Below are 15,814 nucleotides of genomic sequence, written 5' to 3' on the forward strand. Positions count from 1 at the left end.
TCTTTCCCTTATAAAATATTTGTGTATATATTTTATCACATCCCTTGGGCTAAAGATCCTTGAGATTAGGACCTCTGGAATAACTTAGCTTTGTTTCCACCTTAGTGCCTAGCATAAGAGTAAAATCATAGATGGTCAATATTTATTGAATTAATCAATACTCTCCGTTATACTAGAGGGACTAGAAAATATACTCATGTCCCTAGTTAGACTTCCCTATCACATTCATACTAATTTTTGGATATGGATCATATGAATCAGTGAATATAATAAAATATAACATAGAAATTAATTGATTAAACCATGTTTCAGGCCTTATGCTATGTGCTGGAATAGAAAGATTAATAATCTATAAATCCAGTCTTATAGGAACATATGGTCTGGGGGAGATACACATATTAAGTAAAAATATTTATGAAGTATGAGATAAATAAGTATACATGGTATACTTGTGTTTAGAGATGGGGTTAAATAAATTTTGTGAAGTATGAGATAAATAAAACTCTTAATGCCATTCTAAGAGAGTTTGGTCTGTCAGTCATGGGACTCCATTGAGAGATTTAAAAAGAGAAGTTAATTCAGTTATAATTGCATTTTAAAGATATATAGAGGATAGATTAGGGAAGGACATCAGTAAGTAGCCATTTACTACAATCCAGAGATAATGAGGAGCTGCAGAAATACTGTGGAGATAGAGAGGAGATTCAAGTGATAATGAGGAAATATTAAGGGTAGTACTTGGTTCCCAGACGGATGTGATATACAAGGGAAAGGAGCAGTCTCTCCATAAAATTGAATTTGTTTTGGTTTTAAAATTTAGTGTATGTCTAATCTAAAAAAGAAAGTTTGAAAGAATTTTGAGCAAGAGAAAATAGAAATATAAGTATAGAGATATTGATAGTTGACATTTTTAAAAAACCACTATCAGTGGGAAATAATACAGAAATTTTAGGATAAGTATGATATCTCCCTTTTGTATGTGCCCAGTGGGACTGCATTCATGAGTTTGACCAAGTAGTAATGGAATGACCATCTCTATCGGTAAAGGCAAAAAAACATTTTTCTATCTTTCATGAGCATTTTTAGCTTGAAACATTATTTATATATTTTTCTTCTACAGATTTTTGTAAAAATAACTCAACTTATTATCACTTGCTTTTTCTGTATATGCCTGAGATTCAAGTTAATTATTGTTTAATGGTCTTACGATGTTAGAAGGGATAATGGATGTAAAGAAAATGTTTATCTAATTGAGGGAAATGCATTTTTTTAATAGATTTTTATGAAACCAGATTTTGCCTTGGACGATTCCTTAACTTTTAATTCAGTTTTACCATGGTCTCATTTTAATACTGCTGGTGGAAAAGGAAATCGTGATGCAGCTTCCTCAAAGTTGCTACAAGAAAAGGTAGTTTCTTTTTTACTTTTCCCATGTAGAAAACTATTTTAATTAAGTGGTACTGTTTGTGTGAGTTCAGAGTTAAGTTATTTAGTAGGCACTAATTCCTTTAATTTCATCTTTATAGTTACTGATAATTAGAACCCTTCAGATCTTAACTGATAAAGTAATAGCTCTTTGTTTCAATGCAATGCAAGTTGTGCTGTTGAAAAAGGAAAAGGTTATTGTTTGAGTGCTTCTTATCTGAAACAGCAGTTGATAGCAATCTCAATTGAAAGGATGTATTAGATGACGCAATTAATTGTTCTACATTTATTCCAAACAGTATATTGGCTAATTTTATATTCTTTATGACTTAAAGCACAGAAAATTAACTTTTCCTGAGGTACTATTTTTCCTTGTTTACACATAGTAATGATGATTATTTTGAAGCAAAAATATCATAGTTAAAAAATGCAGTGTTCCTTTAGCTTTGCAAAGCGTAGCCTTTTGCGTGTTATTAGTCAGCAGTTTTTCAAAATTTTACAATGTTCTGTATTTCAGAAGTCAACACCTTGAAAGTCATTTAAAATGTAAAACTTTAAACATAACTCACAGATAAGAATCTTTTAAAACTGGAATAGGAAGTAAAGACCTTTGATCACTGTTCTTTCTTAGCACTCAGTTTAGAGCTTTTCTAAAACTGACTGTGGTTCCTAAACTGAGATGAAAGCATTTCATTTTAGTCTGGTGACAGCTCTTGGCAGTCTGAAAGCTTGCCTCAGGTAGACTATTCAATAAGTTGGGTCCAGTCCTCCTCAGCAACCGAAGAAAGGGCTACTTAGGGAGGAGAGGAGAAGAAATGTGGGGAAAGAATTGTGAGTATTCCATTTCTCACAGTTGCAAATGAAAATGAATTCACTTTTTTTTTTTTGGCAACATTTTCATCTATAAAGGTTTTCCTTGAGTAAGAATAAATTCACGAATCTTATGAAAACAATGGATATATAGACACAGGCTCACTCCCAGACTACTTTTTCACATTCCAAGTATATCCCCTGGTAGAATAATACCTTAAAAGAGAAAAAGAACAAAAGCCAATAAAAATTTCACCAATCTATACAGATACTATTAGGAATACTTTAAAAATTGTTCTCTTTATAGAATTTTAATAGGAAATGAATTATGAAAATATTATGCCTTTGAAAAGAATAGATCAATGGAGTATTGATAAATTGCAGAAATCTTTGAAATTCAAATGAAACAATTTTCTCATGCTAAATGTTTAAAGTGACTGAACTAATGGAAATTTTTTTTTTCCATAAGTTGCAGAATCAGCTTTATTACATTTACATTTTGTCTCCTCATTCTGCTCTGTTCTTAGAAAAGGAATGGAAGACAGGATTCCAAGACAGGATTCAAACTCACTGTATGATTGACAGCACCCGTTTTATCTTGCTAGTTTTAAAGAGGGGATGCTACAACCAGGATTAGAGAAATTTTTGTCCTATTGTAGTACTGCTACCCAAAGTGCTGGTCTGCGATGAGATAACGAGTTTGCTCTGGAATGTAAATCATTTCACTGCTTCCTTCATTAAGAAAGTCTTTCTATGAAAAAGCAATACCGTGGGCTTAGTGATGTAGTTGATTTAATTTCCAGCAGAGTTCCTCATTTCATCATGGACCTGTTAAACAGTTCACAAACTGGCAGCAGCATATAAACTGCATTCTGAGTACCCCTGTTCTACAGGAGTTACTTTTTCTCCATTTTCTGAAGATTGAGTCTACTTTAGCTTGTGATGTACCTAAGTACCTTCATCCCCATATTGCTTTTTAGGTAAATAAATGAACAGCTGTTGAATGTAAAAAGAACAACAGCAAAAGAGTATAAATGCAACAGATTTAAACTATAAAAGAATTTCTTGTTTGTAACCTATTATAATAGATTATTGAAGGAGCTGTATTGAAGATATGCATGATCCTGCATGGTTTTAATGAGACAGGCTTGTCTAATTTTATGAGTCCTAAATGTTGAAAGCCCATTAACCCTTTAACACTACAAATTCTCCTGAGATGTTCAGAGATAATTCTTAAAGTTTGAGCTATAGGTTGAAGAATCTAGAAGTAAAAAAGTGGGAGAGAAATGGAAAAATAATATAACCAAAAAAGGCATATGCAGTTATGAAGGAAGAAAAGACAACTCAAGTTTTAGAAGTCCATATTTGAAATTAGAAAGCATTCTTAATACATGTTACTCCAGGAATTAATTTTGGTAGTATTACAAATAAGATATATATGAACTAATTGTTTCAGTCAGCTGTTTAAGCGGAAAACACATTGGAAATAAACTGAGTTTTACAAATTGATAAAAGAATAATTGTTGAAATGTGAAATTAACAGCCTCAAAAAAAAAGATCCAGGTGAATTCTAGTACTCTCTGTAATTTGTGGCTGGATCACCAATCTGTCTTTCATGAATTCTCTAACATTTTGAGGCAGCATGGTACAGTAGAAAGAACTTCAGTTTTTGAGTTAGACAAACCTGGGTTCAAATTTCAGTTTTTCTACTTACTAATCATATGACTTTATTCAAGTTATTTAATGTTTCTGAGCCTCACTGTCCTCATCTGTAAAATAAAATAAAATAATACCTGTATTCCAAGATTGTTAAAATTAGAAGATGATATATATAAAATACCAGTGCCTGGTACATAGAAAGCCAATAAATGGTAACTATAATCATCTTTCAGTCAGATAAATGATACATGATATTGGTGATGGCAGTGATGTGTGGAGGTTAAGGAAATCAATCATTCTCTCTCAGATCTTGGAACTTCTAAAACTAGATTATAATCTGAGATGACTGTGGGCTACTTTTACTTTCTAGAAAGTAGTTGGTGTTTGGAGGACAGTAATGGCAGGAGCAGAGGAAGAAGGTAAATCACCTTCTATGCTTTTGTCTTACGTTTATTAATTTTGGGCTCTACCTTTCATCTCCCTTCTATTTTGTATGCCTAGTATCAAGCATCTCATAATCAAACAGTTCACACAATGGGATTTAAAATACATGTAGAAATATTGTATCATTTTCAGAAAGTATTTGGGTAGTTAAGGTATACTTCTAATATACTGTGATTTTTTTTTTCTTTTCCTTTCCTCTTAAGCTGAGCCATTATCTGGATATTGTGGAAGTAAACATTGCTCACCAGATCTCTCTACGTTCAGAAGCATTTTTTCATGCAATGACCTCTCAACACGAATTGCAGGACTACCTCAAGAAAACTTCCCAGGCTGTAAAAATGCTTCGAGATAAAATTGCACAGATTGATAAAGTAATGTGTGAAGGATCACTACACATTTTAAGACTGGCACTTACCAGAAATAATTGTGTTAAAGTATACAATAAACTGAAATTAATGGCCACTGTACACCAGACTCAGCCTACAGTACAGGTGTTGTTATCTACTTCTGAATTTGTCGGAGCATTGGACTTAATAGCAACAACGCAAGAGGTTCTACAGCAGGAACTTCAGGGCATTCACAGCTTCCGGTATGTCCATTAAGTAAGCCATTAGAAATAATGTTAGAAATTTCTAAAGGATAAATTTTAGTGTGTAATGTTAGCTGAAAATCTATGAATGTGTTAGAGTTACAAGCGTATTTTTTTCTTCCAGATTGATCTGTTTAATAATGTTATCATTCTGATATTTTAGTCTTACTAAAACAAACAAAAATCATAAGGACCAATATTTACAGAGACATTTGGATAAAGAAGTAAAATTAAATTTTCTAATAGATGAAATCAACGAAGGGCCAGTCACAGCTTTGAAAATTATATTTTGAAAATGTTGAAGCAGTTTTGTGTCAAGATAATAGATAAAGGTGGAAAAAGGAATACTAGTATAGCTGAAATTAAGTTCATTTTAAAAGCCATTGAATAAGTTTTAAATTAGATAATTATTCAAATTCATTTCTCATTTACAGTCTATCACATTGCAAAAAATTCCAAACGATGATGGAAAAGACCCAATTTCTTCTAAGTTTTTATTTTGAAAATACCTTTAAGATTAGGGTTTTAGTTATTTTATGTGAGATCATGTCATATGTTTAATTTACAGATTACACCAATTGTAAGCCATCAAAATTTCATTCAGTTAATCAGGCTTGCAGTTTCCTTGTTGAAGTTCCTATCTGCTGGGAAACCTTATACTACTGAGTGACTACAAAGAAGTTTTATGGAAGACGTGCTCTGTAACTTAATATATTCTGGAAAGGTTATCTTCAATATAAGTTTATTTTAATTGAATTATAAGTTCTTATTGACTAAGGATATGTAATTGGAATATTTATTTTGAAAGCACTTTTAAAAAGTTGGCCCAGTTTTAATTATGCAAATGAATGATTGATTCATTTATTCAAGAAATGGTTATTGATTACATGACAGACACCAGGCAGAATACTGGGAATATAGCCATGAACAAAGCAGAGATGCTTTCTGCTCTGTTTCTACAATTTATTTGGTAGGAGGGAGACAGAAATTACTGGATAGTTATTATACAGTACAGTACAGTATGATGATGAACGTACAGATTGCTATGGAGCCTAACCTTAGGGGAAGAACCTTATCCAGACTTGGATGTTTACAGAAAAAGTTTGGATCACAAACCTCTTTGAGAATCTGTTGAAAGCTGTGGATGGACCTTCTTTCCATAAAAATATACCTGTACACAAAATGTTGCAATCAATTTTGGGTGGTTCGTAGTCCTTTGAAGCCTACTTTGGATTTCTCAGCATGGGAACCCAGGGTGACTAAATGATTTTTAGTTTCCCCTTTACCTCTGAAAATTTAAATATTTCTCTGTTTTGAATGTGTATATGGCATATATTTTTAAAATAAATAATATTAATTTTGTCAGTATTTTAGCAAAATGGACTTCTGTAATGACAGAAGCTGTGTTTTTTCTTGTCACCACTATATTATACGAATTTGATGAATATTGGGAGCTGATTCTACAAAGCAGAGTGCTTTATCCTCTGAATAGAGCAGTAGAAACAAAGATTAAATGCTTGCCTGCTAAACACAAATTCTGAAACTGTTCTCATTTTTACTCCAAAGGTCATGCAGTTTATTTTATTTCATTTTCCTGACTCATAAGTTTATGCCCAATAATAGTGATGAAAAGTTTAGTTTTCTCCAGAGCTATCTGGAAAATATTTAAGAACAGGGTTGGATATTTATTCCCAGTAGATTATGATTTATCAGAGGCAGAATGAAAATTTTATAATCTTTTAATTATCTTGAGCTCAAGAAAGAGTTTACCTTTATTTTCATCCTTACTTTTTTTGTTTGTACCTTAACTCAAAGGACAAAATATTCTTCATACAAAAGTGTATATGATTTTTTAAAAGACTTTCAAATATTCTGATTATCTATGTTTTACTCAAATATCTACTATTATTTTTTTAGAACCTGCACATTTGTAAAGAGTGTTTATTCTTCATATAAAATATAATATATATGAAAATATATTTGAACCTTGATATCTTGCAGGTTTCGTATAGAAAAGATTCAGTTACCTTGAAATTCAGGGATATAATGTTGTTATTTGCTGTTTCTTACTGTAAAGTTTTATGTAGAGACTTCAGTTTTCACCACTGTTAATTTTTTTTCTTTATTACTTACTACCACCATTACTCTACTACTGCCACCACTACAAAACCTAAGAACATTTTTTGAATACTTTGGTATTCTGTACCAGTGCTAAGAATATTGCATATATTATTTGATCCCCCTCCCCACTCCAAAAAAACCCTTCTATGAGATAGATAGTTTTATCCCCATTTTAATAGATAAGGAAACTGGAGCATTGAAAATCTTAGATAACTTGCTCCAAGTCATACAGCAAGTTGTAAAACAGTAGAGTCAAGATTCAACCCAGATCTCATCTGACCCAAGAGTTATGTATACTTTTTAATATATTTGATTGAGGTTTTGTAGGACCTCAAATAGGTCACTCTGAACATCAGTGCTAATTTTCTAGTGCAATAGATGTTAAACTGTGGGCAACTGAGTTAGAGGTTTGCTGAGAAGGGAATCTACCATAGTAATAGATTTTAGGATAAAAATTAATGTAACTAGTTTTTCTAGTCGTACCCCGCTGCCGCCTCCGCCTCCGCCGCCTCCTCCTCCTCCTCCTCCTCCTTCTTTTCTTCTTCTTTTCTTCTTCTTCTTCCTGAAAGAAAAGGTGGAAAACATTCAGAGTTAATTATAGGTTCCAGCTTATTATGATTTCATTGATCAGAGGCCACCTTGGGATTCCACTTAAGGGATTTTTATTATTGGAAGTAGTAAAAGGTATTTAACATCATCTTTGCTCCTATATAATCTCCCATAATTTAGATCTTGAAAACATTATGATTTGAAAACACCCACATTGTGTGCTCTGAGGTGAAGCCAAAACAACAGATTTTCTGCTATTTGATGAAACTAGTATTACTGTAGGGTTTATTGATATAAATATCAATATTTATATCAATATAAATAATGAAAGCATTTATATTGTGATGAAAGCAACACAAAAGTCATTGTAGTGAACCCACAGCTTAGTAGAAGATCTGAATTCATGTACAAATTGAGGCATATTAAAGTAGAAAGTATTAGAATTGCTCCAGTTTGTTTAGCTGGATATATGAGCCTATGTACTTTTTCAGAAAGTGATTTTTAGTTATTTGTCTGTCATTTCAGCAGATTTCTTTCACCACTGTAAAGTATTATATGTGATTATTAGGATACATACTTTTAAAATGAACTGTTAGCAGATTTATCTATTAAATATTTTTGGTAAGTTTAATAATAATATACAGGCCAGTTATAATTGCATCTATTGTTAAAGTAGTCTAAAATATTTTAAAAACAGAGCAAGGATGAATAGGTGAATCCTATAAAACACTAATTCTAGAAATTTTATTTAGGGATTTGCTTAGACAAATCTTTTTATATATGTTATCATATACCTGTGAGTACATAATAAATACTTTTTGATGTTAGTATTGAGATTCATATCTGCTCTTCTTTATTATATTTGTCAGACTTTAAGATTACTTAAGATGCGTAAAAATGAAGCTATTCAGTTATTTTTGACAATATCTGAAGATAATAGAACCACACATTTAAGTTATTAGGCTGAAATGATAGAGTTTTATCACTTTGATGCCCAAACATCAGTAGATACAGTCCTATGGACTTCCTTTCATCATTCTTTGTTGGGATTTGCTGAAGACTATTTGTACCTGAAGGTAACACATACTTGGGTGTTAACCTCTAGTCTGCATTTAAAAGGAATTTTTGATCTTTATAAAAATCAATTAACTGAGAACAAAGCAATGTTAAACTTATGTGTGGATTCATATCCTACCCTATTACTGCTTTTTAAAACTTATTGAAAACTGAAACATACACAAAAATAGAGGAAATTATATGAAGAGAGTTATATGAAGCTGGATAACTTGCATATCACCTGTGAGTTATCAACTCATAGCCAACTTGGTTTTCTCTATATGCCTCCCCCTACTCCTGGATTATTTTGAAACAAATCCAAAACATCATTTCATTTCGTCCATAAGTATTTCATTATGTATCTCTGAAAGATAAGGATCTTTAAAAGCATAACTCGAATATCATTCATAGTTTCAAATAGCTAGTCAGTGTTCAGATTTTCCTATTTCTCTCAAAATTCTTTTCACAGTGTATTTGTTGAAACAGGATCCAAATAATAACAACTGTATATTACAATTGGTTGATATATTTCAAATGTCTTTTGACATATAGTTCTCCATTCTTCTCATTTTCTCCCTTTCAAAATATTTATTGAAGAAATTGAGTTGTCTTTGTAGTGCTTCTCACAGTCTGGATGTTGCCAACTGCATCCCCATGTTTAGTGTGTTTTCCTTTTACTTGTATTTTCTATAAACTGGTAGTTAGATTTAAAGCCTTGATCAGATTTAAGTTTTTCTTTTTGGTAAGAGTACCTAATAGGTGTATTTCAGCCAAGAGGCATATATCTGGTTGTCTCTTTTTTCATGAAGTTAGCAGCCATTTGGTGATCATTGCCTAGATTTATCATCTCATTATGGGTTGCAAATCATGATATTCTAATTCTAAACTTCCTTATTCATTTATTAATGGAATATTTCTATAAAGCCATATTTCTCCATAACAATTACTTGGTAATTCTGAAGGACAGTTCTTACAAGGATAGGCAAGATAAAGTCTAGGTTCTTTTCCTTTATTTAGCAGTTTTTAAAATAATGAATTGAAAAATGTTGCATCTTCCAAATGTTTTATAAGCACATGGATTTATATATATTTGAAGTATTAAGGTTTTTTTTAAATTGATGTTCATATTGTCCTATCTTTTGTAGGAACCTCCTCAAGTCCTTTAGATTCTATGAGTAGTCATTAATGATTTTCTTCATGTTATGACAGGATATTTATATTATACATTTTCTGCTCCATATTTGTAAACTGCCATTTCTCTAAGGAGCCCTAGTTTCTTTTAGCAGGAAATGGTATTTAGAAATTACAATCTAGGTATCAGAGGTGTTCCTTGCTACTGGATTGGTCATGATCTCTAGGCCTTTTTAGTGGGTAGAGCTAGAAAATAATTTTCCCTCTTTTTCTTAAGGTATATCCCTTATGGTATGAATGGATAAATTACTGTGTTTTAAAGTCACTTGAAATAATTCCTCTTTGTGTAGATTTGCCTGTACTTTGATACATAGTTAAGTTCATTTGTTTCATTTGCTTTTGATATTCAGGGATTGCTGTTTTTAAATGTAATATTGTTTTACAACTATGTTAAGTAGTTACATAGTTCCAAAGTCAAATCTATAAAACAAAAAATATTCAGAGAAATTTAACTTCTAACTTGGTTCTCTTCCTCTGGACCTACTCCTATGTCATTTAAAAAAGTTTTAGTTTATGTTTATTTATCCATCTCTCTGTCGGTCCCTCATCTTAGATAAGCATTAGCATACTGTACATACTTTTCTCCACCATGGGGTTTTTACCTTACAGTATATACCTTGTAGATCATGCTACAGTATGCATTCTCAATGGGGGATATCACCCAAAGAGGGGAGAAAGTTTGTTCTTGAAGGGTGAAAAAAATTCTTGGATTTTACAATGGTTTGTGGCCCTCCAAAGACCACAGTACATAAACGGATTTACAGTATATCTGTGATATTAAAACTTCATGGGGAGTGATTAGGAATAAAAATGTCTGAAAAGACTTTTTAGGGGGGCAGTAGTTGAGAAAGTGCTCTGTAGCAGTATATAGTATATTAATTGGTACTCCTCGATTCTTTTAAAAGTGTATAGGGTCTATTATGATATATTTAACTAGCCTTCTGTTGTTCAGCATTTGGGTTGTTTCCATTCCTTTGCAATTACCAACAGTGCTGCAATGAATGTATGTTCTTTTGTCATTTACTAGTGTATCTTTGAGATGGATTCTGAGAAGTCAGATTCCTAGGTCAAAGGCTAATTGTCTATGTAATTTTGCAAGACACTGCCAAATTCCTTTTATGGCAGTGTTTTAGTTTGTAAGAGTGGATATGTTATAAATTAGTTTATTGTGAGATGTTGTCACCATTTATGAGAACCTTATTAGACTTCTAATTAGCTGAGAGAAATATAATTTTCATATTGCAAAAAGCAAATTTATGTTATTTCACTTATCAGATTTTTTCTAAAAGTATCACTGCACTACTTACCATATTGTTGTTGTTCATAAAAGAAGAACAACGGATCTATCTAAAAGGTCACATGCTTTAATTTTTTTTTAATGTGCTATATCTGGTCATAGTAAAGACAGTTGCTAACATTAAGGGCTTGTTTTTCAAGTAAATGTAGCATAAACTTTTAAAATGTTTTTATAATTAATTATAAATGTTTACATTTAAGATAAATTTCACTTGATTTTTGAAATGCTTTGGACCAACTGGATTACCTAGGTTTCTTCAACCCATTGTTTTTATGAAACTTTTAGATTGTGTGGCAAAAATCCCTTTGGATATGACAGTATTCATCCTTAGTGCCCTTCAGAGCAAGGATTAACTACCTGGGACCACTCTTGTCACTTGGACAGTACTTGCTTTTTCTAGGGAAAAGGTTCCAAATCTCTTTAGTAATACTTGCCCTCACCACCCCCACAACTCTGCCAAAGTTAGAGTCCTGCTCACTTTAACCCTAGCCAGGATCTGCAGGTACTGAAGAGGTGGACTAAAAAGGAACATCATACTTCATGAGAAGAAGTTCCATGGATAGATTATAGCTCAGTGACTTTAGATCTTCACTCATGTGTTCTAATGACTTTAATGGCCTGAGGGATATTGCACAGTAACTCAACTGATCCTGACAGAGGTTGAGCTGAGTCAGTCTCTCCTATAGTCCTTCAAATATTTATATGTACCCAGAACAGGGCCTGGTGCATAGTAAGCGCTTGTATTTATTGCATAAGTGAATGGCTGGGGAGCTACTGACATTTATATTCAGTAAGTGGTTAATGAGGAAAGGACTTAGAATATCTGAATATTTTGTCTGTGAAAAGCAGACTAAAAAGCAGTCATGAAGTTTTCTAGAACCAAGTTTCCTATAGTATATTTAACTGTTTGGAGGTTAAAGATATACAGAGAAAAATAGAATTTGGGAGATGACGTGAAACTGTCGCAGTTATTTTTGTTAAGTTAAAAGACTCTATTTTAGTAAAACATCACCTTGTTGCACAAGTACTGTCAGCTAGAAGTTTTGCTGACGGGTTCCCTTGATCGTGGAGTAAATCTGGGTTTTTAATAAATGAGGTAACGTTTCCCTCTTCCTTTGTAGGCATTTGGGATCACAGCTTTGTGAATTAGAAAAACTGATAGATAAAATGATGATTGCAGAATTTTCTACTTATTCTCACAGTGACTTAAATAGACCATTGGAAGATGACTGTCAAATTTTAGAAGAGGTATGTCTTTTGAACTATAGAATGAAATTGATGTCATTGCTTAGTGTTATTTCCTAACAACCTTAGTTTAGAACACATTCTCCTCAGGTTATAGTGAGCAAAATTATCTTCAATATCAAGCCTGTGAGACCTATGAAATCTTTCACTAACTATGTGACTTTAGGAAGCACATAATTGTTTATTATCCTGTGAAATTAGAGAATAAATAATTTTATAGCTTAATTAGAAATGGGAGTTAAAATGAAGTCTTTATATGGCTTACTACCCAAGTTCCAAATATAGATATAGGATGTAGATATAGGATGAATTAACTTATATCCATGTATATGCATGTATTAGAGTGTGTCTTTTATAAAAAGTGATCATTATTATATGGTAACTTATGAGTCATTCACATTCACTGAGCACCTATTATGAACATGTTTTATGCATATGCATATACAAATATATCATATTTGGTAACTTATCTAGTAACTTCTCAACGCTGATTATTGCCAAGAACTTGTAAAGAATCCAAAAAGCCCTGATAGCAGCCTAAGTAGTTAAAGAGATTTTTGTAAATGTTAGCAGTTAATGCTCCACAAATAATCCAGGTCATCGTTCCAGTCTTCTAGACCACTAATTAGAAAGCACTGGGCTCATAGAGTATTTATTGGTTATTAGGGTTTGAGAAGAATACTTTCTAGCTACTTACTGAAACTAGACCAAAATATACTCATATTGTTTTGTCCCCAAACCAGCTTCATTTGATCCACTATAGTAGGATAGGATTTACCTGTTTTAGAATAATGACTCCAAAAATCTGATGACAAGATTGCTATGGAAAGGGGTTTTTAAGCCTTTTAGAAAATACTCAAAGGAGGATAGAGATTTGGGGGTCAAACAATAAAACCCTTGACGTTGATTATTTCTACCTCTAAGTGAGATTATTTTGTATTTGAATTTTGACATTGTGTACCCTTCTTTTATTTTAACAGGAAAGACTAGTATCTCTTATATTTGGACTTTTAAAACAAAGAAAACTTAATTTTTTAGAAATATATAGTGAAGAAATGATTATTACAGCAAAGAATATCATTAAACAGGTAATTATACTTTTTTATTTGATATATTTTCATCTAGAATCTTTTGTGAAGTTTATTTTTACATGATCCTCTAATAATACATGCAGTATCATAGTAATATTTTCTCATTTATTAAAAAATTTTAAATATAGAAAAATAGAAGAAAGAAAAACATAGCCCATAGTCAAAAAGATGATCACTTTAAGAATATTTCTAGGGCTTCCCTGGTGGCACAGTGGAAGGGAGTCCACCTGCCGACGCAGGGGACACGGGTTCGTGCCCCAGTCCGGGAGGATCCCACGTGCCGCGGAGCAGCTGGCCCCGTGAGCCATGGCCACTGGGCCTGCGCATCCGGAGCCTGTGCTCCGCAGCGGGAGAAGGCCACAGCAGTGAGAGGCCCCCGTACCGAAAAAAAAAAAAAGAATATTTCTAAGCATAAGTTGTTACTGGTGTTTTTCATTGGTGCTCTCATACTGTATATATAATTTTGAATTGTATATATATTTCCGTTTGAATCATAGCATAAGTATTTGCTCATAAGCCTTCAGAAATATCACTTTTAATGGTTGTATAAAATTCCATCAACATTATGTTAGTTAAACCTGTTTAAGCTTTCCTCTGTGTTAAATATTTAGGTCATTTTCATTTCGGTACTATAAAGAGCACTGTGACAAACATCTTTGGTATGCTTTGGTATAAAGTCTTGTTTGTTTGGTTTCTCGTATTTAAGACTATTTTTCTTATAACTGATTCCTGAAGTGGAACTATTGGTCAGAGAGTGAAAAGTATTTTTAAATTGTTTGATACATAGAGCTGAATTGCTTTTTTTGTAAAAAGATTTTACCAATAGTATATACTTTCACCAGTGTTTCTTCTTACTCTGATCTCTAAGAAATTATAATTGTAAACTAAAATCTATTTGTTTTTTTTTTTAGTCTTCCCTGATTTTTTTCCCAAGCTAATTGGTATTTATTACAACACAATTGGCATAAAGTGATAAAGTGGAGTTGTCAGACATTTTACATCTGCAGTACTTTTAGAAATTAAAAGAAAGAGCTTACCACCTACAATGCTATCAAAGTTTCAGTATTTGTCATCTATTCATTAGAAAGTAGATATACATTTTAAGGTTATTTCAGTTTTAAAGATGTGAAATTCAAGTTGCTGCTATATTTCATGAGATACAATTTTTTTCCATGAGCAGTTTTTTTTTTTTACATCTTTATTGGAGTACAATTGCTTTACAATGTTGTGTTAGTTTCCGCTGTACAACAAAGTGAATCAGCTATATGTATACACTTCCCTGATTTTTGTTTTGACTTTTTCTATTCAGATAAATCTCATTCTCTGAACTTTAGTTTTTCTGTATATGAAAAAGAACAATTTTGAATGAATTTCTTAGGCTTAATTGATCATCATCATTAGGTTGAATGTACATTTCTTAGTTTTTAATGTTTAAATAAAACAAGCAAGAGAAAGGTTACAATCACCCCATCTTTTACCTCTTTCAAACATTGACTAAAACACCATATTTTAAAATTATCACTGTCACTTCCAAAAATTGTTGATAACTAGCACTAAATATACATGTATATTATAGCTTAGCAATTCTACTTCTAGGTAATTTACCCAACAGAAATTCATACCTAGGCTCACCAGAAACAGCACAAGCATTCCATGGCAGCATATTTGTAATAAAAAACCGGAAAAACTCAGATTTTATCATCAGTAAAAATGATAAATAGAATTGTAGCATATTTACATCATTGAATACTGTACAGCAATGAGAATGAATAAACTACATGGAACAACATGGATATTCACATACATAAGGTGGAGCCAAAGAAGCCAGACACGGAAAAGTACACACTGTATGATTCCACTTATGTAAGATTCAAACACGGGCAAAATTAATCTGTGGTGTTAGAAATCAGGATAGTAATGTCTTTTGGGAGGAAGTAGTGACTAGGAGTGGAGCAGGAGGGGCTTACTGGTAATATTCAATTTCATAATCTGAGTTCTGGTTAAATAGGTGCACTCCACTTATAAAAAAAATATTGAGCTATAAACATAATTTGTACAGTTTTCTGTATGTATATTATACTTTTAAACAGTTTTTAAAAACTGCTGTGTTTTAATTGCTAGACTTCTAAAGTCTGAGCATTTATTTTTTAAAACCTTAAACTGTTGCACGTGTTGCAAGGAAGTGTGACCTCCAAAATGAATTTCTTTTGGAATTTTAGTATGGGGCTTATACCATGTCCTAAGTATTATAGTTCTATGGGGGTTTTGTGTGTGTGCGTGTGTGTTTGTGTGTGTTGTGTGTGTATTTGTGTGTGAACAGTTTTAAATAGTAGGAAA

At 32.2% G+C, this 15,814-nt stretch overlaps 1 protein-coding gene across 2 annotated transcripts in view; it reads left to right on the top strand.

Moving 5' to 3' along the window:
* VPS54 (VPS54 subunit of GARP complex) overlaps positions 1–15,814 on the top strand; it is a 74,498-nt gene that overhangs the window by 14,705 nt on the left and 43,979 nt on the right. For both annotated transcript variants that reach the window (XM_007464116.1, XM_007464117.1), the window contains exons 5-8: positions 1,277–1,408; positions 4,542–4,927; positions 12,263–12,389; positions 13,367–13,474. In XM_007464116.1, coding sequence (XP_007464178.1) covers positions 1,277–1,408; positions 4,542–4,927; positions 12,263–12,389; positions 13,367–13,474 — 753 coding nt within the window. The remainder of the gene's footprint in view (positions 1–1,276; positions 1,409–4,541; positions 4,928–12,262; positions 12,390–13,366; positions 13,475–15,814) is intronic.

The sequence above is a fragment of the Lipotes vexillifer genome, unplaced genomic scaffold (assembly GCF_000442215.2).
Source record: "Lipotes vexillifer unplaced genomic scaffold, Lipotes_vexillifer_v1.1 scaffold311, whole genome shotgun sequence".
Lineage (NCBI taxonomy): Eukaryota > Metazoa > Chordata > Mammalia > Artiodactyla > Lipotidae > Lipotes > Lipotes vexillifer.